Consider the following 24199-nt stretch of genomic DNA (forward strand, 5'->3'; position numbering starts at 1 on the left):
TCATTTCTGGAAGGAGGCAGGTTGGCAGAGCTCCTTTATGCAAGGTTGTGCAATGGAATCGTTGGAAGGGAATTAACAGGAGTAGAAGTGCCCCACTGGATTCTGCCCATTGTAAATAATAAGTTCTCTTTACAAGACTCTTGAATTCTTGACATGAGACCAGATTGTGTGTTTACTGCTTTTTGTAAATTAAAAAAATGGCAATGGTCCTAAATTTCAAATAAGGCTGTGCAACCAGGATTGGAAGACTGCTGTAGGGAACCTGGGGCAGAATCCGTTTCCGCTCATTTGGGGGCTTCCCCTAGGAAGCACTAAATCTGCCTTGCATAAGCAGTGGGTTCTGCTTGCGCAGTGCGATCAGCGGGACCCACCTCTTGTGGACGGGAATCGGCAGGGTGGAAAAGAAATGGTTCTGGGTTGCAGTAACATGTGAACTCGGCATTATGGTTTAACTATGGGTTGTTACCCACAAAGCCAGAGTTCACAACCCAACAACAAACCATAGGTTCTCTTCCTGGGTTGTTCGTGGTCAACAAACCATAGTTAAACCATAGTGTAGGATTCTCATGTAACAACAACACACGATTCAACAACAACCCATGATTCAACAACAGTCCATACTCAACCTGTACTCTGGGTTGTTACTACATGTGAACCAGGTGATTGAGTCTGCATTTTTTCTTGAGATTCTGTAGTAACGTAACATCCATAACAATATCCCCTGACATGGCTCTTGCCTTTTGCACCCAACTGAATTTGGACAAGCAGAAGCTGCGCTTGGCATGCCGATTCCTGGCAAATATGTATACGAAGTGTGTACATACTCTCTTTTTGAGAAGCCCTGGGCATTTTGTTTCTTGAATTCAATTCCCATGGATTTATCCATTCATTTTCAAGGCATATGTTGAACTCTGAGCAAGGACCTGGCATGCACATTTTGCCTGGGGATGCACCAATTTTGAGTAAGCAAAGACTGACATATTAATTTATACATCTTATCAACTTGCTGCAGTATTTTTATACCTTTAGGAACAAGATACGCAGACCTTTTAAAAGCAATTGTGTAACCTCATTTTATCATCCTGTAAGCTGGGCTTTTGTTGGGCACAGCACATCTCAAAGCCAGGCTTAAATGGTTGCTGAGCAAGGGTCCTAATGTGAGTTCCAGAATTTTGGACTGGACAGAGAAACCATAAGAGATCAATCAAAGGGAACTGCCTTTTGCCATGTTGAAACCTGTTGAATTTAGGGTCAAATGACGTTATTTTCTGATTTTGGATTCTTTGACAGGCAGCTCAAATACTTTTCACAAACCTTTGTCTGCATCATTGGTTGCTGCTATCTAGTCCAAGTTTCTCTGAGGCATGACCTGTGATACATTTTGCCAGTTCTGCCCTGTCCATTTAAGTTACCCTTCTCCTGAAGCATTCTATGCCCTTTCACCTCAGGCTCTCAGAGCATCCTCACCACAAATTTACACTTCTCACCACAGATGTACCTCTCTTCTTATCTAATGGTAGTGGCACCTGCTTTTGCTACCCACTTCCTCAGGCATGCAGTGTTATCCCTTCTCCCCAGACCCTCAGAACATCTTCACCACAAGAGTATGCTTCTTACTTGGTGACGTTGTTGCCAGCTTTCTTGGTTCGCAGCCTTTTTTGGATTGTGCCTGCTATCTGATCTTTCAGTTTCTGCTAATATAACCCATGGCTGATTGCAACAGAACTGTTACAGCTTGCAGGATTTGGCATTGCCTTGTTGAGTGATCCCATAAAAACCAGAACAGATGGCTGCCTTTCAAGCAGCCGTTTATATAGTGTAGCTCTCTCTCTCTTTATCTGCTCCCTGCATTTAAATCATTAAACAAAAGGAACTGCCCTTCCCCACCAATTCAGAAATCACAAGCACAAAAGAATAGATTCCACACTCAGAAACTGGTTTGAATGCCTACTGGGACCTCATTCGAGAAGATTCACTTCTGTTTGATGAATATTTGAAATTGTCTTATGGGCTGAGACAAACTGTTAGAATTCCGCCCCCTCCTTTATCATTTTGTTATTGAAACAGCTATAAAAATGATTATACTAGGACCAGCTTCGTCTTTGCTAGAAAGGATTGTTTCTCCTGTCATATGTTCAATGGCTGGCGATAATTAGGACTCTTGAAACGTTGGCTGGAGTTGGTAACCATTCTCTCATAGTCAAGGAAGCTCATATTTTTCCCTTCCTGCTCCATGTGCTGCTCTTTGTACCAGCTGACCAACAAGTGGATTTAACAGGGGAAGAATGGTGGGGTGACTGTGGCAACCCTCCCATCCAACTCATGGCACTGATTTTGGCAGGCTGATGACATGTTTGAAGAGGCACATTCTGTTTAACTGTGTTGCTGACTTCTTTTAAAAATCGTATTACTCTGGTGTTATAACCAGTAGGCTTTTCCCACTGGTTGCCAAAATGAAATGTATGATCACCACTGGTGATCTGATAGCTGTATTTGCAGTCCCCTGTCAATTATCAGGTCCATAGTGGTGTTTAGCCATGAAGGGGGGGGCGGGGTTAGAGTGAGAAAACAGTTTCAGCTTGGTGGGTCAAAGAGAGGTTATTCTATAGCTTATGTTGTTGTCTGTGAAGCTTTCCAGTTTTTTTATATCATCTTTGTATTTTATGCAAATGAACATTGGACATCTCTGTGAGGTGATAATTTGGGTGTACAGTTCCTTTGAAAATTCCATATTGTATGGGGCCATATTGTAGGGGTACAAAATCAGCCAAATTGTCTGTGTGAACAGGTAGTATTAGCAGTAACAACAACAAGCTTTACAACAACTGTGCTAAATAGTTTCAGGCTGCAATCCTTACTTGAGAGTAAGCCCGATTGGATTCAGTGAGATTGAATTATGAGAGAATATGGTATTGGACAGTCAGTGTTGTTTTGCCAAATATTATCATACTGTGTTTAACTTATAATATATTTCAGTAAGCATTGCTTATTGATGTTTTGATGCATATTCCTGACGTTTTAAATTGATAGCGATGAAAGAGGTCATCATGAGCCACAAATTACCAGCTGATAAATAAAAATATGTAAAAGTGAAAGGGAACATTATCATAATTTAATTTTTAGAAAAATCGATATTTTACAGTGGAATCCTATGCACGTCTATCCAGTCGCAGTAAGTTTGATGGGACTTGACTCCCAGGTTAGCTTGTACAGAAGTGTAACCTTTTAAATTAGGCTTTTCCATCCTTGGGTCTCCAGATGTTCTTAGACTACAATGCCTGTCATTCACAACCAGCATGCCCAGTGGTCAGGGATGATGGAATTTATAGACATATGGGGTCATAAACCTGAGAAAGGCTGCCTTAAATAAATATATAAAATTTCCCCCCTCTTAAAGTCTATATATATACTTGAAAAATCAGACCAAATAATTCAGTTCAAGGGGTTCTGTCATGTTCCCCAGCCTTGACCCAGAGGACTCAAGAGGCAGAGGAGACTCCTTCCATTAATCCAATACTCACTGTGCCAGGGCCTTCCAGACCAGAGGATGTGCTTCTACCTGACTCCTCAGATGTAGAGATCACTTCCTCATTTCAGCCTTCATCACCTCCACCCCGTAGCCAGCATCTACAAATCAGGTAGTAGGCCTTTAAGAAACAAATTGCTGCTCTGAGGGAATGGAGCTGACTGCAGGTCTTGAGCTGCTGGCCTTTCAAAAGCTTCAGAAAGCCTTTGACTGTCACTGAGTCAACAGTTCCCCTCGCTTGAGTCTCAACTAATTTAGAGCTGGCCAAGGTTCTGGAAGACCCTGCCTGGTCTAACTTGCCTGGCTATTCAGCACCCTTAAACCAGACTTGCCTTGACTAACTTGGGTTCCTGCACTGAGCAGGGGGTTGGACTCGATGGTCTTGTAGGCCCCTTCCAATCCTACTATTTTATGATTCTATGTTTCTGTGAACCCGACCTGACTTGCCAAGCCCTTGCCTGTATGTGCCTTGCTGGCTTTAGCACCTCTGGGTGCCTTGAACTAAGTCGGACAGGACAGGTTCCTTTTTGTGGTCTCCATTACTACTACATCAGATATGTATCCTATCACCAGTTCTTTGCTTTGCAAAGTCCACCTAAAAATGTTATGATGTCCTCTATACCTCAGCTATTACAAACATGCTTTGAGCAGCAATCTTGATGAAATTCCACACTTGGAAGAAATCGATTATCTAGTCCCATTTCAGTCGGGCTTCAGGCTTGGGCATGGGACAGAAACGGCCTTGGTCACCTTGGTGGATGATATGAGAAGGGCTCTGGATAGGAGTGAATGCTCCTTCCTTGTTCTCCTCGACCTCTCAGCGGCTTTTGATACTGTTAACCACGGTATCCTCCTGGACCCCCTGGAGGGGTTGGGCATTGGAGACACTGTATTGTGGTGGTTCTGGTCCTTCCTCTCTGGTAGGTACCAGAGGGTAGCACTGGGAGAGGAGGTTTCGGACCCATGGCCACACACTTGTGGGGTGCCACAGGGTTCCATCCTCTCCCTGATGCTATTTAACATCTATGTGAAGCTGCTGGGGGCTATTATCAGGAGGTTTGGGGTGCGGTGTCATCGGTATGCAGATGACATGCAGCTCTACCTCTCATTCAAATCTTCACCAAGGTTGGCCGTAGAATCCCTGTCCAAATGTCTGGAGACGGTGAGTGGCTGGATGGGGAGCAATAAGCTGAACCCTGATAAGACCGAGGTACTTTTGGTGGGAGACAAGAGGAGGCTGGGGGATGTTGACCTGGTGTTGAATGGGGTACGGCTACCCTTGAAAGACCAGGTCTGCAGCCTGGGGGTCATTTTGGACTCCCAGCTGTCCATGGAGGCTCAGGTGTCAGCTGTGAGCCGGACAGCACTGCATCAACTCCATCTGATACAGCGTCTGCGCCCCTTCCTTCCCGACCATCTGCTCCCATCTGTAGTACATGCCCTGGTATCCTCTCGTTTAGACTACTGTAATGCGCTCTACGTGGAGTTACCCTTGAAGATGGTTCGGAAGCTGCAGCTGGTACAGAACGTGGCGGCTCGCCTGATTAAAGGCAGCCGCCGTTGAGGTCACATCACTCCAGTGCTGAAGGAGTTGCACTGGTTACCAGTTGTTTTCTGGGCCAAATTCAAGGTGTTGGTTTTGACCTTTAAAACCCTATATGGTTCCGATTGTTTCCAATGGAAATGTTACACTTTATTATTATCTTTGTATTCCAGGTGCCTCAGTTTAACCCCAGGCTTTGTGTAACAGCTTCTACGGAAGAATAGTAAATAGCTTTTATAAAGGCTATTTAGTCCACACAACTCAAAAGCACAGTTTAAAAATCCTATCTTAAGGAGCGCCTCCAGCAACACCAGACAGGCCGCTTAACAAGATCAGCCTCAGATGGCCTTCTCTCCATCCCATCAGCCAGGACATCTAGACTGGTGGGGACGAGGGAGAGGGCCTTTTCTGTGGTGGCCCCCACTCTGTGGAACTCCGTCCCTAGGGAACTCCGCCATGCTCCCTCTCTAATGAGCTTCCACAGTGCATTAAAAATGTGGTTGTTCAGGCAGGCATTTGGGGTGGGTTAGGGTATTGTAGAAAACGTTTTTATTGTAGAATTTTATTGTTTTGAACTGTTCTATTATATGCCGTACATTGCCCAGAGTGGCTGGGTGACCAGCCAGATGGGCAATTAATAAAATAAATAAATAAATAAATAAATAAATAAATAAATAAATCGGATCCTTTCTGATTCTTTTCTGGCTGTGTTGATTTCCACAAGGCTCAGGCAAGTTAAAGGTTACAGAGGATTAATATGTTCTAATGTCATCTGTTGTGTTGTGTTGTTGAGCATTAGAAACAGGCACAGTAGCATTAAACACGTTCCGTACATGGGTTAAAATATGAATGGGAATAGCATGGTTGAGTTGCTGTGAACAATTGCTTTGAGATGTTTCTGTCCCCCAAAGCTTTACCCCCCTTCTTTAGTAATAAGTAAGAACTAAATTGAATTGACTCCATCACATTGTATCATCCATAGTTAGCTATACCTTTAAAGTTTTTCTCCTGCTGTGCTTGATTTTTGTGACATGGTCAGATAGAAGAACTTTTAACAATGTGCAATTTGTCATGACTTAGGCAAATTGCTTTCTCTTTGCCTCCTTTTCCATACTTGTGAGGTGGGTATAATGATTACCTGTTATAGCTCACAGAGAAATGAATAAGATGTTAATTGCAAAGCCTTTGGCATATTTAGAAAAGGGCACATCTTTAAAACATTCAAACATATTCTAGTGGTACAGTCAGAGTGGAGGTATACCAGAAGAAACTATCCATCTCCTCCTGAGGAATATTGTGGTAATAATGTTGGTAATAATGTACAACCTTTATAGAGTTGTAGGAATTGAGAACATTTATATGAAATAATCTGAACACTCGAAGTGTGTGTGTATGTGTGTACACAGATACCAAATACTATGTTAATGCAGGCTTTTTCCAGGATGCTGGGCCTTTGTTATTCTTACCATGACATATATTGTCTGGTGGATTCTAATCAACAAGCTACCATTTTGCAGAAGATATGCGGCTGGGAGCCTAACTGATTTGCAGTAAATGGCTCCTCAGATTGGCATCTCTGGATTAGCTCATGAACGAACATACTCAAATGCTCACATATATAGAAATATTTCAGAAACATTTCAGGCCATATGTACCCAACAAAATAAGGCTCAGTATTGAAATATTGTCATTTATTTTGATATTTGCCTTTAAAAAAAATTAAACTTCCTTTTTTTATCAGCTTTTCCTTATGGGAGAAGAGAAACCAAAATGACGCCCTAGAACTAGATTTCCCCTTTCGATTAAAAATTCTGTCTGTGGTGTTTATTGCTCCCCCTTAGATTCCACATACCATAGGATCTCACCTGGGTGTCTTTCCCACATTTTAGCTTGATATATTTGTCTTTCCATCTGGAGAATGGTGAGAAAAGTAAATCAAGGCAAGCAAGTAAATTCCACACTGTCTTTTTTTATTTATTGTTTACTTTACATATTGTATTTTAATGGGGACATGGATGGTAGGCACCACTACTTTAAATTTCTCCTGAATAAGATATTTTCTAGATTTCTCATGCTCATGCGCATGCACGTCCTCTCTTAGCCCATTTTTCTTTTCAAATGAGTGGATTTTTTTTTTTTAATTTCCCATTTGTAGACTTTTCAAATGAGTGGATTTTTTTTTATTTATTTCCCATTTGTAGACTTTTCTCCCCCAATTAAGATTTTGACCAGGGTACATGGTACCATATAATCTGTACCACATCAGATGTGGACATGAATGAGTGCGTATTTAAAGTGTTCTTGAGAAGGCAGGGCTGGCCAAGAGGATTTCTGGAGTCCAAGTAGAATTCTAGAGATTTCCCTTCTTCCTGTGTTGTGGACCTGGTTGTGGACCAGTTCAGCAGGGAGAAACTAGAAGGTTTCCTGCCAGCTAGATTATGTTCTCTCGAGGGTTGGCTGAAAATTTGGAGGAGCTGGTGGTACCCTGAGGCAAGCAAGGAAGGTATTCTCCCTCCGCCTCAGTTCCTATCTATAAAATGGGCAATCTCAATCACCTACGTCATAGGTTTATTGTGAGAATTAATGACATAATTGTGATAAAACACTGCACACAAAAATGACACAGAAATTAAAAATAGTACAAATTAATAGTGAAGGAATGGCCCAAGAGTATTGTTTTGTCATGGGCCCACAGTTTCCCTCGAGAAGCATTGTATTTACTGATTTTGGGCAAATAAAATTGCCTGAGTGACTTCCTTCAAAGTTAATCATATTCAGCAGCATTTGTTTAAATGTATTTGTTTTAATTAAGAGAAGGATTTGCACATGGGGGTGGGGGTGTTCACATTTTAAGATCCCTGAACTCTATTGGAATTAATATAACCCTGGAGTTTTATGTCTCTCAGTAGTGTTCTCTTAAGATATTCAGATGGTTTCATTTGAGATGAAAGACCATACGGATTTCTATTCCCCTATTAATCTGGCACAGAATACCAGACCTCATGGGTAGGCTTAGTGAGGAGCAACATTTGTCCCTGTAGTTTAATCTGCAGATGTTGGGTCGGCACATATGACATTGTCGGGACAGAAAGATGTTTCAGACGATCTGATTGTGAGGATACACATCAAGCATATTAACACCTTCCAAATGCCACCCTGCAGTTCATTGTCAACAATGTATTTCTTCTCCCCTTTGTGATTCCTGATAATAAATTAATTGTGCTTCCAAAGAACAGTGTTGAGGGAACAAAGCAATCAGTGGCACCATCTGCTGCCAGCAAGTTTGTGTGGCTGAAGGAGCTGCATATCTCCATCATTCAAGAATGTTGACGGACCCTGACACTGGCAACAGCCCCTTGCCTCAGAGGCACCAACCTGGGGAATGTTAGTTGATCAGTGGGGAAATGGCTCTGTCCTGCCAAGGTGAATAAATGGAGGAGGCAGTGGCGGCTAGGAGCAGACACATAGGAGCCCTTTGCTTGAATATTACAATAGGAAAATAATTACTCAAAGCTAAAGCAGATCAAATGAAATGTGAAAAATTACTGGCCCTATATTTTAAGAATGCTATTAGTCTATAATGCTTTACTAAATAGATGCCTTTGATCCCGAAGGAGAAATTCTGGGGCCTGAGCAGAAGACAGTGTAAGTGTATAATCTGAATGCTAGAAACAAAATGTTTGGTGGGAGGGGCTGTGGCTTAGTGGTAGAGCACCTGCTTTGCATGCAGAAGGTCCCAGGTTCTATTCTAGTATCTCCAGGTAGGTCTGGGAAAGACTCCTGCCTGAAACCCTGGAGAGCTGCTGCCAGTCAGTGTCAACAATACTGGGCTAGATGGAACAATAGCCTGGCTCAGTATAAGGTAGCTTCCAATGTTCCTAAAATGCATCCTTAAATCTGAAATGAAGATAGAGCCTGTGGAGTCTTCTGTTTCACCATGCTCATGAGAGAGAACACTTCTTTTTTTCTATTTGCTGAGATTTTCCATTATCTAACATAGATGACAAATTTATAGCACAGGATGCCTGGAGGTATCTTCAAAACAGAACTTATATTCCATGGCTGGTTGTCTCCTCAAGGCAGACTTCTTTAAAACAATGTAAATTGGATACCTAAAACGCAGATGGCTCAAATTGTTGGCCAGTTTTAAAGCCAGTGCCAGCACAAACTTAAATAGCAAGTACCATCTGTTTCCATTCAAAGACTCTGGAACACTTTATCAGTCTGCACCAAGGTGTCATTTGAAAATCCATGGTTAATTTAACATTACCAATGGTCACTGGAATTCAGATTGTAATTATTAATTCCTCAGATATCCTAAGTACTCGGCTGCCTGGCCTATAGCTGCCTAGCTCCACTCTTGATGTCAAAATAGTTAAGCCAACAGCAGCGAGAGAGTCTATGATACCTCTGCCTGCAAAACCCTACTGTGACTTGAGAGCAGATCGGCCAGCGGCATCAAGATGAGGGACAGGCATGGACAACAAGTAGAATTCCTAAGAACAAGAAGGTGAATCTATGGGAGAATAGCAAATATAGGCCATCATACTGATGGGTCTTTAGCTAGTTCTTCCGCAGTAGTATGTAGCTGTTACCTGTGATGCTGCTCTTGACAACTCATAATTCATATATTTTATGCAAGAAAAATAAATATACTCTGTTCCTCATGGAATGCTTGTCTGGGAAGATTATACTTCTGTTTGATGAGGCTTTACAGCAATTCTTTCTGGGATGTCATGGCAAAGAAGCTGCATGTTCTATGAATCAGAAAATTAATACTCTACCACAGGCCCTTTTCACCTGCATATCTACCTCTCTGTTGACATAGCTTCCCTCTGCAGCTTGTCAGTTGATTTACAAAAGTAATATTTTACCAAGTGGCAGGTTTGTTGTAATACCATATGTCTGCATGCTTTAGATATATTTGCGCCTCTTTCTTTTTTTTAGTGTTACTTTTTATGTCTCCAGAGGGTGGGTTTGGCAAGACATGTCATCAGCTCTTGTCTCACAGGATGGAGAGATTGAATCTCCATCTTTAGCTATTGTTAAGTACATGTTCACTGGGTGTCTCACTGGGCGTGTCAGCACTACAAACATAAACTACATTGGAATATTAAAATCCTGGGAATTGTTTTTTATCACAAACCTCTCCATACCCTCACTTTAAAGATCCTCAGTTTCCTTGGATAGACACATCAAAACTAAACCAATATTAAACTGGTTTACATCTAGTGTTGTTTTCTTATTATATGTATATTCTGCAATATCCTTTGGGCTCATGATGTCATAGAGCAGTTTCTTCAATATCTGCCCCTTCCCCCAAAGGGCTCACAGTATTAGATTTGGGTGACCTGAGAGAATAAAGGAGGGCAAATTAAAAATAATCCCTTTCTACTCATTAACATTTTCTTGATCATGTTACTCCTTTTCTACCAAAATACAGCTCTCTTATGTACACTTCTTTATAGTTCCATTTACCTCCTTCCCCAATTCTCAGATATAAACAAAACAATACAGGTAAAGAGAAAAAATCACACATTCACCCTCAAAAAGGTTTCTCTGGTCCTTAAATATCTTGCTGTTTGTGGGAGGCGTCCAGTCCCAGCTGGTGAAGCAGTGGCAACAGTTTGACTGCCTTGCTGCTTCTCCTGTTCACAAGGTAGTTTGTTCCAAATTGCTTTTGTGAGGACAGGAGGGGCCTACAGCCAGCCAGTAAAGTATAGATATACCTTTAAGACACTCAGAATGTGAAATTAGTTTTTCCCTTTGTAGGAAGTGCTTTGACTTTACTGGAAATTAATCTAAAAAGAGAGGAATTGAACTGTCTTTTTTATCTTCTATCTCTTAGCCAAGAAGACCTGTGCAGAAACTGATTTTACCTGCGACAATGGCCACTGCATTCCATCCAGATGGAAGTGTGATGGTGAAGAGGAATGCCCAGATGGGTCTGATGAATCTGAAGCAACATGCAGTGAGTACTCCTACTAAGAGGTTCTGGAATGTTGTTTTGGAGTTGGTGGAACAAGACTTCTCTGTCCTCTCCTCCCCCCTGTAGCCCTCCACACAGAGAAGTCCCTTTCTGCCAGCAGTATCTGTTGTGCTGTCGGAATGACAACACTATATCCAACCCATTCTCCCTCCCTCACACACACACACACACACACACCACTATACTGAATCAAATAATTCTGAAGACAAATAAGCTGATCTGCCCATTGCCTCTTCCATACAGTGCACACATTTCAACTTACTTCTTACTTTGTACTAAGTGATAACTTTTACCTCTAGAAACTTGCGAGGTTCATCCTAAGCAATGGAGAGAGGTAATTTACTGGAGGAAGTCAGTACATATTTATTTATTTATTTATTTATTTCATTTCATTTCATTTCTATACCGCCCAATAGCCGAAGCTCTCTGGGAGGTTCACAAAAACTAAAACCAAACAACACACAATAAAACAATTTAAAATATATAGAACATTAAAACCACAATATAACAATACAACCACAATAAAACCTAGCAGCAGTACAGGAGTTTAAAATACAGATTTAAAACAGCAAAGATAAAAATTTAGAAAGCTAAAATGCCTGGGAAAATAAAAAGGTCTTCACCTGGCGCCGAAAGGAGTACAATGTAGGCACCAGGCGAACCTCACTAGGGAGCTCATTCCAGAGCCGAGGTGCCACAACAGAAAAAGCCCTCCTCCTAGTAGCCACCCGCCTCACTTCCTTTGGCAGGGGCTCACGGAGAAGGGCCGCTGATGATGATCTTCAAGTGGAACATACCAAGTAGACAAGTAGAACAGTAGGCAGCTACTTGGGGGCAAATGAAAGAGAAGATGTGTTACATAGCTCAAATCTGGAGATCATTCAGTAGAGTGGAAATTGAATGTCAGTAAGAAAAAATGAATCTGTAGAGCCACTTTTAACAGCCTAAATTATCATTACTATAATGCTGTAAATCAGAAAAACAAATGTAAGGTTTATAAACACTTTAGGTCTTCTGTCCATTTTCCCATTTTACACACTGTTGTGCCATATTATTGGAGAAATAACTAACCTCAAAATAAGAATCCACAGTAAATAGCTATAGACAAGACAAGTGAGTTTTGAAGCAACATTTTCACTTCCTTTCTATAAAAGAATACTCATAGAGAATTTCGTCTGAGAAATGTTGCACTGAAATTCAAAATAAGGAAAAATTTGTGTTGAGACTTTTTTTACATATGCAAAAAACAACAACCCTACAACAACCCTTCAGAGCTGGCAATTCTCCTCTCAGAAGGCTGATTTGGAATTTAAATCTCCCCAACTTCATGTTGTTTTGCTGGAAACTGTACATACTGAGAACAACTGATGCCAAAGTCTTCCACAACCCATAGTTAAGTCCAGACCCACCATTTTGGGTTCACTGTTTCCATCGATAGCCCCCTTTTATATAAAAGTAAAGCTGTAAAATGTTGTACCAGTTTCTAATTAGGGCATGAATCCACCACGATCAGTGGGGATTTTTCTGCAGGCCTCATTAGGTTTGAGTGTTACTTTGAAGGGAAGACTTTTTTTCCTGGTTGCATGTTGTCCTTTTGAAACTACCATACTGCATCTTTCTCACGTTGCATTATAGCAGATAGTTTTTCAGGATGGCACAGCATTTCAAGAGCTGTGCTTGAATTAGGCAGCACAAATCATGCAAGTTGGGGACTTCAACAGAAGTAAAGAATGCTTGCAGGCAGCAACTGACACGGAAGCCAAATGTGGCAAATTTCCCCAGCAGGATAGACTATTTGCAGGATATTTGCAAATGTGACATTATTGTAAGTGTCAAGAAACACTCAGCTTTGCTTCAGTACCGTTGACCATGTTGTTATTCACATCCTATTGGACAGATCATCCATTTCTCATTGATCTGGAATAATGGAGAGTTATTAAACCTGCTGACTAGATAGGGATTTAACCCGAGGAAAATTAAACTTAAATATTAGGCAGTAGATGAGAAAGAGAGTATGAGTGTTTTAATAAGATCAGTGTTATCTTGTTTGAGAAAACGACTCTATAAATTGATACTAAACAATGTGGACATAATAAAATAGTTACTGGGGTAGCACAGATTTACTTCAGGGCTTAAATGAAACTGCACACACTTTTTATATATGGAAAAGAATAAGAATTGGGAAAAACATGCTCCACAACTGAGCAAAAGCTTTGTCATAATAGCAATAACTGTCCCAGCTTGGTGTCACTTCATTGAAATGAACATGTGCAAATTTTAAGCATGACAGACTGAAACAAAACTGAAGAGTTCTAAAATGGGGGTGGGAGCACATCAGATAGAACACCAGTGCCTTGTTATGTCATTTGGTAGAGAGAGGGAGAGATGTCTCAGGATATTGAAGCTGGATCCTGACAGGACCTAGCCACAAGAAAAGGTGGGTAGTGGTTTTGCAACTATCAGAACGGGAAAGCATTCTGTATGATTCATTACTAGTTTCCCAGACCAACAACACAGCTGTCTGGAAAAAGCAGGCATTGGTTAGTTGCTATGCAGCTCTGACATGTTTGTGGGTGTGCAGCATAGAGGTCTGAAGTGGTGGTGGTAAGGAAGGTTCTAGAATTACATAAGAAGTGCTAATGCTTTCTTCCCATACGCTGATTGCTAGTCTCTTTAAACTATCACAAGCAGCCCTGCTGAGCCCTCTGAGGAAGGCACTGTGCTTGCAAGGTTGCTTTATGGATTCTTCTGGGGCCGTTGTTTAATAAGAACAGAGTGAATAGGCTCTAATAAATTTAGAAGGATTTGCAACTGCCCACTAACTATTTATTATATTTACTTAATTTATAAGCCACTCTTCCATTAAAAATACCCAACACAGTGAAATGGGTGCCCCCTCCCTCCAATCCTTTGCATTACTCTCTCTCTGTGTGTGTGTGTGTGTGTGTGTGTGTGTGTTGCAGCTTGTCTAGGCTAATTGAAGACAATGCATTGAATTTCAAGTCATACACCACATAAGTGTATTCCCCAGAGTGAATGATGGCAAAAGGGATGGTGACATTGTCAGTGTTGCAGTGTGGAGAGGAATATACAACTGCCCATCTTCTTCCCTCTTATTTCTTAAGCCTACCAGCCAATTTTGCATAGCTGCCTAATTAGGAAAGATACGCACTACTTTCTAACAAAGCCCTCTTTGAGCAGCCATACAGAGTACCAAAGTAATCATCTTGGCAGTAACATTAACATATTTATAATATGCTTGGGTTTGGTCTCTGTCTGTCTGTCTCCCTCTCAGCCAGAGCTGCCTTATTAATGCAGCAGCAGTCTCCCATTGGATGGCCCTAAATTAGCTAAGCAGTTTCCTTCCCCAGAATTCCCTGCCTGTAAATCTCTCTAGCCTGAAGCAGCTATGTTTAGACTGTGCAGTTCACTGTAAGGTCCAGGAGGATTTTATTTGACCTCCGCCAGCCAGCAATGCATCTCGTAAAGGAGATCAGCCTGCACCATAGAAAGGCTGAGCCCTGCAGTTCCTGAACATGGGTGTCAATCACACTTTGATGCCTATGCTTGGTAGTCTTGTGACAGGGCTTTTCTTCCCACCTTGGCACTCATAGCACATGTTCAAGTTAAGTGCTATGCAGGGGAGCTGTATCAAGCAGAAACATTTGGATATGGTTTCAGATTCCAGCTCAGTCAGCTCCTAGGTTGGCCTTGATTATCGCTGAGCTTCAGTTTGGTTTTCAGATTGCTATTCAAAGTCACAGATATTACAGAATGCTGGACTAGATAGGCCTTTGGTCTAATTCAGCATGGCTTTTCTTATGTTCTTATATAAACAACTTGGGACCAGGACCAGGATACCTGAGAGAGCACCTTCTCCCTTACCAACCTGCCCAGTCACTGAGGCCATCAGAGGGCATGCTCCTGGTGGATCCACATGGACCTATGGTCCAACTGTCTACAAGGAGAAGAGCCTTTAGTGTGGTGGCCTCCTTCCTTTGGAACGCCCTACCCCTGGAAGTCAAGAAGGCACCAACACTGTGTTATTTCCGGCAACTCCTGAAAACAGTACTGTTCCAGGAGGCATTCCTTAACTGACCTGCCATGGTTTCTATTGGCATTCTGTTTTTAAAAAGCATAATTGTAATATGGTGTTTTAATCTTTTTATTCCTGAACTATTTTATCTTCCATGTTCACTGCTCCAAAATCTGTTTTAGATATGGAGTGGTATACAAATATTGTAAATAAATACATAAATATAATGTGCATCTCAATCTATGCAGATTTTCCAGCACATTTCCCATGTATTTGTTTCCGCAAGTATTTTCTCTGTGTAGATCTTTTCCCTCTACTATTCCTACCCAGTAGTCCTAGTGTACTGGCTCTTCTTTGATCATAGTCTTCAAGAAGTACTCTGGATTAGTTATAGTAAGTCGTTAGAGCTGCTATGGAATAATTGGTTTGAAGACTGGCCTCGGTGCAAACTTTTTAAATGTCAGCCCATCAGCTAGGACAGTTTTGTCACATATGTAAAAACTTGCCACTTGATAAAAGGGGACAACAATAGCATTATCAGCTGTGGGTAATTTTTCCATTGTGCTCCAACGTGCACTTCTACACTAGATCATCTGACTATACCATGTTTATCTGAAGGACAGGTGTTTGTTTGAACCACTGCAAAAATTAGTACTGAACTTAGGATCCCTGGTTCAACTCTCAGCTCAGCCATATAGTCTCTAGGTGACTTTGGGGAAACATTGGGTTGTATCCAGTCTTAGTCTAACTTAAGTCCCATTCATTTCATCCTAAGTTCAAGAGTCAGTGTGGTGTAGTGGTTAGAGTGTTGGACTGGGACTTGGGAGACCTGGGTTCTGGTTCCCACTCAGCCATGAAACTCAATGGTGACCTTGGGCCAGTCACCGACTCTCAGCCTAAACTACCTCACAGGGTTGTTGTGAGGATAAAATGGAGAGGAGGAGGAGGATCATGTTAGCTGCCTTGGGTTCCTTGCAAGAAGAAGAAAGGTGGGATATAAATGTAATGAATAAATTAAAAATATAAATAAATTTCAGTAGACTAAGTAGGACTAACGTCGGGTACAATCCACTATCTTTGGGGCTCCGTTTTCTGTTTTGTAAACTGCAAATAGCAATTGCGTGAAGAAATATTATTATCTACCCTGTGTCTTGGAGGCAGAACAGCTTTTAAATCTATGTAAACCCCAGAACAAGTTGACAGCAGAACTGAGTTGGGAATCTTACTTGTCTTACTATGGAAACTGCCAGCCTGTCTGGCTTTTGAAGCAATATATTTTCATCCATTTGTTCAAATGCATGAGGACTAGAAGTCTGGTGCACTAAAAATAATGGGTGAAATTCTCAAGACGTTAAATACTACACCACATTTCATGTGCACAAAACCGCAAAATATACACAATGCTGTTTAGGGTTTCTTGTAGAGAGAAACTTGTCCAGATGGATCACGCGTGTGTTTGAGCAGTTGGTTGAGAAAAAAGTCATAATGGGTGGACACAGAATCTGTCAAGACCTTTGTTGCTTATATAAAATTAATCCCCTTCAGTCGACTTACTTCCTTGTCATCACAGACAAAAGTGATGGATCATATAGCTTGTATATATCGTTTCTCTGAGCGATCTTTCTTTGACACAGAACAACAGATACAAGAGCAGATCAGTTTCCTAACAGGTTTTTCATATATCCTTATATAAACAAATGCATTACCTTTAAATTTGTGCAAACCAATAATAATCACTTCATTTCTTATACGTTCCTACTAAGCTTGCTTGCTTATTTATTTATTTATTTATACGTAACTAACAGGGTTTCCAGCAAAATATGTTGACTTTAGACACCTAATATTATTTCACCTCATCACCTTCCTTAGAAAGGCTAATTTTGAAATTGCTGTTTTGAATTATTTTGTTTATTTAGCCAGAGATTTTAAAAAGAAGAAGCAAAATATAATATTGGCTAACAAATTGTGATTTTACTGGTGAAAACTCAAAGTGGCAGGAGAAGAAGCTAGTGTAAAAGGCAAGCCTAAGGACATTTTGCGTGTGTGTATAATGAAATCCAGGATGTAAGCTGCATATTTTTTTCCTCAACTTTCCCCCCTGTTGCACATACACAATACAAACAGTGAACAGTAGAAATTACTTTATGCAAATGTAGTCTGAAGACCAGCAGCAAAAATAGAAATAATAGGAAAAATTCCTTAGCACTGCATGTACCTGCATTAATTTTACTTGTATTTGTAGCAGGCAACAGTTGCTGAATTGGGCATCTGTCCAGAACAATCAGAGAGACAGACAGACAGACAGACAGACAGACAGACAGACAGACATGGGATGACCTTAAAAAGCATGTAAAGCATGTGCTCTTCCATTGCGTTATGGACCTTTCTCCTCCTCTTCTTCTTCTTCATCATCATCATTATCATCATCATCATATATAATTATGATTTATGTGTTTATCATCAACAGTGAGAATGGTTTAACCAAAGAAAGAGGCTTAGAGTAAGTCACTTCTGTCTGCTGATGGTGGACTGAATGATTGATTGCTCCCCATGAAAGGGACCTATATGTAGAAAGCTAGTGTGTAGGGAGGAGACTAAGGGCTTCATCACACAAGGTTAAAAATCCTACGATTTACTGGGGCTTCTGCTTCTGGGATTAGATCGGGTCCTTTCCATATGGCTTAAAAAAACACACTAAACTTCTATGTGTTTGATTACAAAGCCACTAGATGGTGATGTTGTTTTATTTGCAATAAAAGCGACTTTAAACAGTATACCCTCATTTATCTCGACTCCATGGTGGGAGAAGGGAGAATGCCGGACTTTCATCATCATGGAAAACACAATAGAGCTCACAAAGAGCAGGAGGTTCCCTGGAGGAGGGCTGCATTGTGTACAGGACCCACAACTTCTGTGAGTAAGCAGTCTCCATAGCAGGATAAAAGCCTCATGTGAAGGAGCCCTAAACTAGAACCCTTCTTGCAGCTATCTCATTTTATACCTAAAAGGAATTTATTTACGGAAAAACATTTACACTTCAGTCTTCTAGTTGCCTTTTTTGTTGTTTCACATATGCTGTAGTGAAACTAAAGATAATGTTGCTCTTGCCTTCGCAGTTCTTCCTTGCTTCAGATTTTTTAATACTTTGTTCATCAAATAGTATGAAAGGGGGGGAGGAGCAAAGGTAGCCGTGTTGACCATAAGAAAAATTCAAAAATCTATATTGGTGTAACACATTTATTAGGCCATCCAAAAGATCACAAGAAATGTCCAAGCTTTTGAAATCTTGAGATCTCTTCGTCAGACAAGACGTTGAGAGAGAGAGAGAGAGAGAGAGAGAGAGAAGGTGGGGGACAGGAGAAGAGGGGGAAAAAATTGACTTGATGGTGAAGTCACAGTATCTGCATGTTCAGAGTCCCAAGGTGAAGTGGGGAGGAAGGGTCTGCAGACATACAAATTAAACTCTGCAGGTCATGTGAGGGTTACAGGTTGGACCTAGAGCTGACACTAGGGTTGCTGGGAACAAGAAGAGGAGAAATGTTGGATTCCTAATTTGGAAATATAAAATGCAGCTGTTACTCAAAAGTGTTTCCACCCTGGGTGAAGCACAAAGGATTTATTTCCCTTATATTTTGCTAAGCCCTTGAGATCTTTTGTTTGGCCTCATAAGGGTATGAGGAGTGTGGTATTCAAATGCTTATGTTATCACTCTCATGCATTTGTAAAGTTCGTAAACATGGGCAGCAGAAAAAGACTTGGTGGTATCACTTTTATAGCTATAACGAATTGTGCACCTATTTTTTAAGTGAAATGGTAGAGGATTTGATGATTTTAGAAAGTGCAATTGTCCTGTTACTTTTAAAAAATATGTATACTAAAGGCAGAAGATATTTTGGGCTATACTGAGACAGGATTTAGCCATTAGATTTTGAAATGATTTCTTTCTGCAGTCCGCTTTTGTATACAATCCTGGAAATCCTGAGAAGTTTAACATGAATTGTTTCCAGAAAACAATTGGGTGTTTTATTTCATCAGCATTTCAGAAGAGTTCTCTATTGCATTCTGTAGTATTCACACTATGCTTATCTTGTTTTTGGTGGAGGTTTTGATGGACTGTTTAGTGCAGTCATTGAAGAGCTAAGAAGGTAATTTTTTTCATTAACAGAATAACATTTTTTTAATGCAGTGCTTTCTTACTCCAGCAGATATCCAGTCGCTGGGCAAGACATGGCAACAAGGAAACTTGCAGCCCATGAAAGCCAATGTAACTGCTGCATTCCTGCTGTTTTCATGGAAACCTGTATAATTTGCCTTTTATCATTTTGATTTCTTGGTCTGGCAGATTTTTATTATATTTGCTCTTTTTTTGTTGATCTTTTGTGGCTTCAGTTTGCTCCAAATGAAAAGTACTTTTCAAGCCTTTATCTCTTTTACAGATGATACTATCCAGGATGATGCTTGACTTCTTTATCCTTAATATAATGTTGTCCCTTGGCGCTTTTTATATTTTTTGCCTTTGTTTTGATTAAAATTGTAGTATACTCACAAAGAACGGGGAAAGAAGGTGATTGTGCCTATATTTTTTTTGGAGAGGCAGGTGCTGGTAAAGCCAGAAGGGTACATGCTGGACACAGACCTTATTCATGGAGACTTCTTCAAAGACTGTTTTTATTCATTCTGTCACTATGGGATTCATGGGAATAAACCATTCTTTAGCAATAGGCTTCTGCTTTCCAACATCACAGGATAAAGCTGAACAGTTCTTAAGAATGCATCAAATAATTGAACTAAGTAGCCTTTTACCCTCATCCATTTATGGATCCAGAGTTCATTGGACTCCTGAAGCCAGACTTTTGGAAACAGTATTTTGGAAACACTGGAGCAGAAGGTTGGACTCGATGGTCTTGTAGGCCCCTTCCAACCCTCTGAGTCTATGAGTTCTCTGGAAGCTTATTAGGGGTTCCTCAGTGAGAAGATCAGAACTAGTGATAAGTTTCCCTGAAAGACAAGTTTACCTCCCAGGGCCAATTTCTCCCTGCAATTTTTAAATGCAGAAGAATGTTGGAAATGTTCTAGGGTAGGGGTGGGCAGAAAGTAGAAATCCAGATGTTTTGGACTTCAACCCCCAACATTGGCCGTGTTGGCAGGAGCTTCTGGGAGTTGAAGTCTAAAACATCTGGAAAACTACCTTCTGCCTATCCCTGTTCTAGGGTACACTCAGTGTCAAATGAGATGTTCTCTTAATATGTAGCTTCTAATTACATATCAAGATTTTCATTTGCTAATTACAGGTGGTGGGGGAACCCTTAAGGAAATGTGGCATATGGGGAGCCTTATCTCTTCCCCCCAGTGTGATTTTAGCTCTTTCCCCAAGCATGTGGCTACAATGCCACATATCACAAGAATGTCTAGTTTGGTCCTTAGTCCACAGGCCTAGCCAGTGTCCCATGAAAAGTGAGAGCACACCCTAGAGTGTGTCCTCAAAAAGAGGTGAGTAAGGGGAGGCATGACAGAGGTGTACAGAATTATGCATGGTGTAATGGAACTGGATAGGGAGACATTTTTCTCCCTCTCTCATACTACTAGAACCTGGTGTCATCCCATGAAGCTGACTGGTGGAAGATTCAGGACAGATAAAAGGAAGTACTTCTTCACACAGCGCATAGTTAAACTATGGAATTCTATGCCACAGGATGTAGTGATGACCATCAATTTGGATGACTTTAAAAGGGGGTTGGACAAATTCCTGGAGGAAAAGGCTATCAGTGGCTACTAGAGTTGATGGCTATGTGCCAGTTCCAGTACCAGAGGCAGTGAGCCTATGTACACCAGTTGATGGGGAACATGGGTGGGAGGGTGCTGTTGCGCTCATGCCCTACATGTGGGTTCCTGGTCAACAGCTGGTTAGCCACTGTGTGAACAGAATGCTGGACTAGATGGGACCCTTGGTCTGATCCAGCATAGCTCTTAAGTTCTTATGTTTACCTCACACTGCAGTTCCATCATAGATGTTCAGGAGTTCCTCAGTAAATGAGCGAATATGGAAAGTATTCCCTCATGGTGGGTTGTTTAGCCCCTAGTGTAAGTTTTTGAGAGGCTACTCCATTGCCTTGCCATATGCCACGGCAGCCTATGTTCTTGTTCTAGATAGTTTCAGCATTTGCCAGAGAGATATTGGAAAGGAGTTCATCTTATAGCAGGAGATAATCAAGTTCCTTTATCAATAGCTTGATTCTGTGTCAGCTACTTGATAACTGAGATATATGGCATATTCATCAGTAGTAGAAATTACAGCTGTGCACAAATGGTGTCTTAAAATTCTCCCCATTGCTCGTGGGCTGAGAAATTTCACCAAATTTCTCCAGGGGGAGGAGAAATTCTCAACAGTTTCTCCCAGGTAGGGCTCTCCACTGGCAAGGCTTGTAGCACAGCTTCTTTCTTTTTTGGTAAGGGTTTGGGGGGTTTTCATCCTGCAATAGCATCCACTGTCTTGGCAAGCCCCCAATCTGCATTCACCACAATGCAGGTGGGGGCAGTATTGTGTCTAGCTCCAGAGATGAAATGGAGGTAGTGACCTGCCAAAATCTGTCCTCCAATTTCCTGAAAGTTTTCTCCCCCCATCAAGGAGGCTTCCATTGTTCTGCCTCATTCAGGATGTTTTCCAATTTATTTTTGTGGTGTTTTTGAGCTTACCTAATCACAGCAAGCCTCCCAGGCTGCCTGAATGTCCTGATCTGAAAAAGCCCTATGGGAGGAATTGCCTCATGGTGCCTTAAACTGGGCTTTAATTAAAGTGTAGGAAGCTGAGGAGGCCACAGGTGGCCAGAGAGATTATTGTATAATGCAAAAAACAGGACACTTATGTTCACTCCTCGGCCACCTCCTAAGTAAGATAAGCCCAAGAAACCCAAACCCAACACATGACATTTTCTCTGAAATTTCTTCTCCTTTGAATTTCTTTTCAAAAGCATTTTCTCTTCTATTGAATTGAATGAGAACGGTAGAAAAAAAAAATGTGGGAGAAATTTTCGACACAGCACTAGTAGAAATCTTTGCTTGCTACACTAAGCTGCATTTGTAGGGAAATTCCTGTACCCCAACTGTAACACTAATACAAAACTGTTGTGAGAACCTGCACTAATACAAAACTGTTGTGAGAACCTGCACTAATTGGCACCGTTCCCCAGTCTTGTCTTCCTGCTTCCTCTGGCTTTGACCTCCATTCGGTAGGGATGTACGAAAGTCACTTACCTTCTCACGGAATTGATTCGAGGTGGGGGGGAGGCGCTCCATCCCTCGCCCCAAAATTCTGGCCAGGGGGGCGCTCCGTCCCTCCCCCCCAAAATTCTGGCCGGGGGGGAGGTGCTATGTCCCTCCCCCCCCAAATCCTGGCCGGCCAGGTGCGCAAATGGCGGCGGCTGTAGCCGCCGCCATTTGCGTCCCTACAGTCAGCCGTGATAGGCTATGTAAATGTTTACGTAGCCTATCACGGCTGAGTAAAAAAAAAACAAAACCGTGCGTATGCAAATGGCGGCGCCCATGGGCGCCGCCATTTGCGTTCCTTTTTTTTGGCACGTGTAGTCTATGTAAACATTTACGTAGACTACAGCGAAAATAAGGGGAACGCAAATAGCGTAGACTATTGGCGTAGACCCATGAGCGCCGCCATTTGCGTACATGCAGGTTTTTTTTTCCTTTTTCACTCAGCCATGATAGGCTACGTAAACATTTACGTAGCCTATCACGGTGTTTTTTAAAAATCTAGCCGTGATAGGCTACGTAAATCTTTACGTAGCCTATCACGTTTTTGGGGGTTTTTTAAACTTGGAAATGGCGGCGGCGGCAGCCGGTTGGAAGACCGGCCGCCGCCGCTGCCGCCGCCGCCGCTACCGCCGCCGTCGCTGCCGTCACCAGGGACATTCGCACAAGGTAAGTCCCATCCCGGGGGGGGCGGGGGGGCAGACCGTTTCTCCACCAATTTCGGGGGGGCGAATGCACTGGCATTTGGCCTCCCCGAGATTCGTGGAGAAATTCTCTGACATCCCTAGTCCCATGGCTTCTGGGTCCTAGCTCACCTAGTTGCTCCTGGCCTAGGCCTGACACTACAACACTCTCATGTGCTGACCCTCCTTCCATGCCTCTATTCAGATCCTCAACATCTTATTGGTCATATGTCAGACTAAAACTGAGATCCTGCAAAGACACTTGTCTCACACACATCTAACAATGTGGTACCTTAACAGCTGAAAGTTTTCTAGAGAAGAGAGACTTTAAGCATAGCATTCTCTGACAGAAATCAGGTACAACAGCTTCAAATGATTTTGTAGGATCAAGGGATCAATACGTGATTGAAGTTACAACTCTCTCAGCTGCTTACCTCTTCAGCAGTCTTCTTTTCTTTGGTTCCACCATGAAGCCATACAAGATAAATTTTAAATTGATGTACTAATGAGCAGTAATTTGTCAGGCTCAGTTCTCTCATGGATTTCTCACATGGTAAAGTCATCTCAAGTTCACTTCTTCTCTGCCCCCTTATTTTTGCAGTGACTTATTTTCAGGCAGGAGCAGCTCAGTGTAGAAAAAACGATGGGAGAGAATCATCTCGTGGTGACCATCCACTTCAAAAATTAGGGGAGAGTTTAACCTCTTGATAGTGTTGTGAGTGGAACAAGCTGGAACATTGTTCAGCAATCTAGAAACAAGGTAGCAATTTGTTGTGCTTGTTTGTTAGATGCATATCCCATGCCTTTCCCAAGGAGTTCAGAGTTAGTATATTAGCTTCACAGCAACCCTGTCAGATACTTTTGGCTAAGAGTTAATTCCTCGTCCAAGACTATTTCTGGTGAGCTTCATAGCAAAGGAGGAATTTGGACCTTAGTTTCCCACATCCAGGCTCAACATTTTCTTCACTAACAACAACAAAGACACTTGTGGCACTCTGAAGACTAACACGTTTATTATGCCATAAGCTTTCATGACCTACAGTCCACTTGATGAGATGCATGTCACTGTTACTCCATTTTTATAACCCCAGAAATGGAAGGTGGTGAGAAGTCTTAAATGCCGTGCATTAACCACTTGCCCACACTAGTCACTGGGACTGCT

General features: G+C 41.7%; 1 protein-coding gene across 4 annotated transcripts in view; it reads left to right on the forward strand.

Moving 5' to 3' along the window:
• The window catches only part of LRP8 (LDL receptor related protein 8), a 309826-nt gene that overhangs the window by 189259 nt on the left and 96368 nt on the right, over positions 1-24199 (forward strand). For all 4 annotated transcript variants that reach the window (XM_084852479.1, XM_084852478.1, XM_084852480.1 and 1 more), the window contains exon 3: positions 10918-11040. In XM_084852479.1, the coding sequence (XP_084708605.1) occupies positions 10918-11040 (123 nt within the window). The remainder of the gene's footprint in view (positions 1-10917; positions 11041-24199) is intronic.

The sequence above is a fragment of the Heloderma suspectum genome, chromosome 4 (genome assembly GCF_057233095.1).
Source record: "Heloderma suspectum isolate Gila_16-S chromosome 4, 16-S_ref, whole genome shotgun sequence".
NCBI classification, from domain to species: domain Eukaryota; kingdom Metazoa; phylum Chordata; class Lepidosauria; order Squamata; family Helodermatidae; genus Heloderma; species Heloderma suspectum.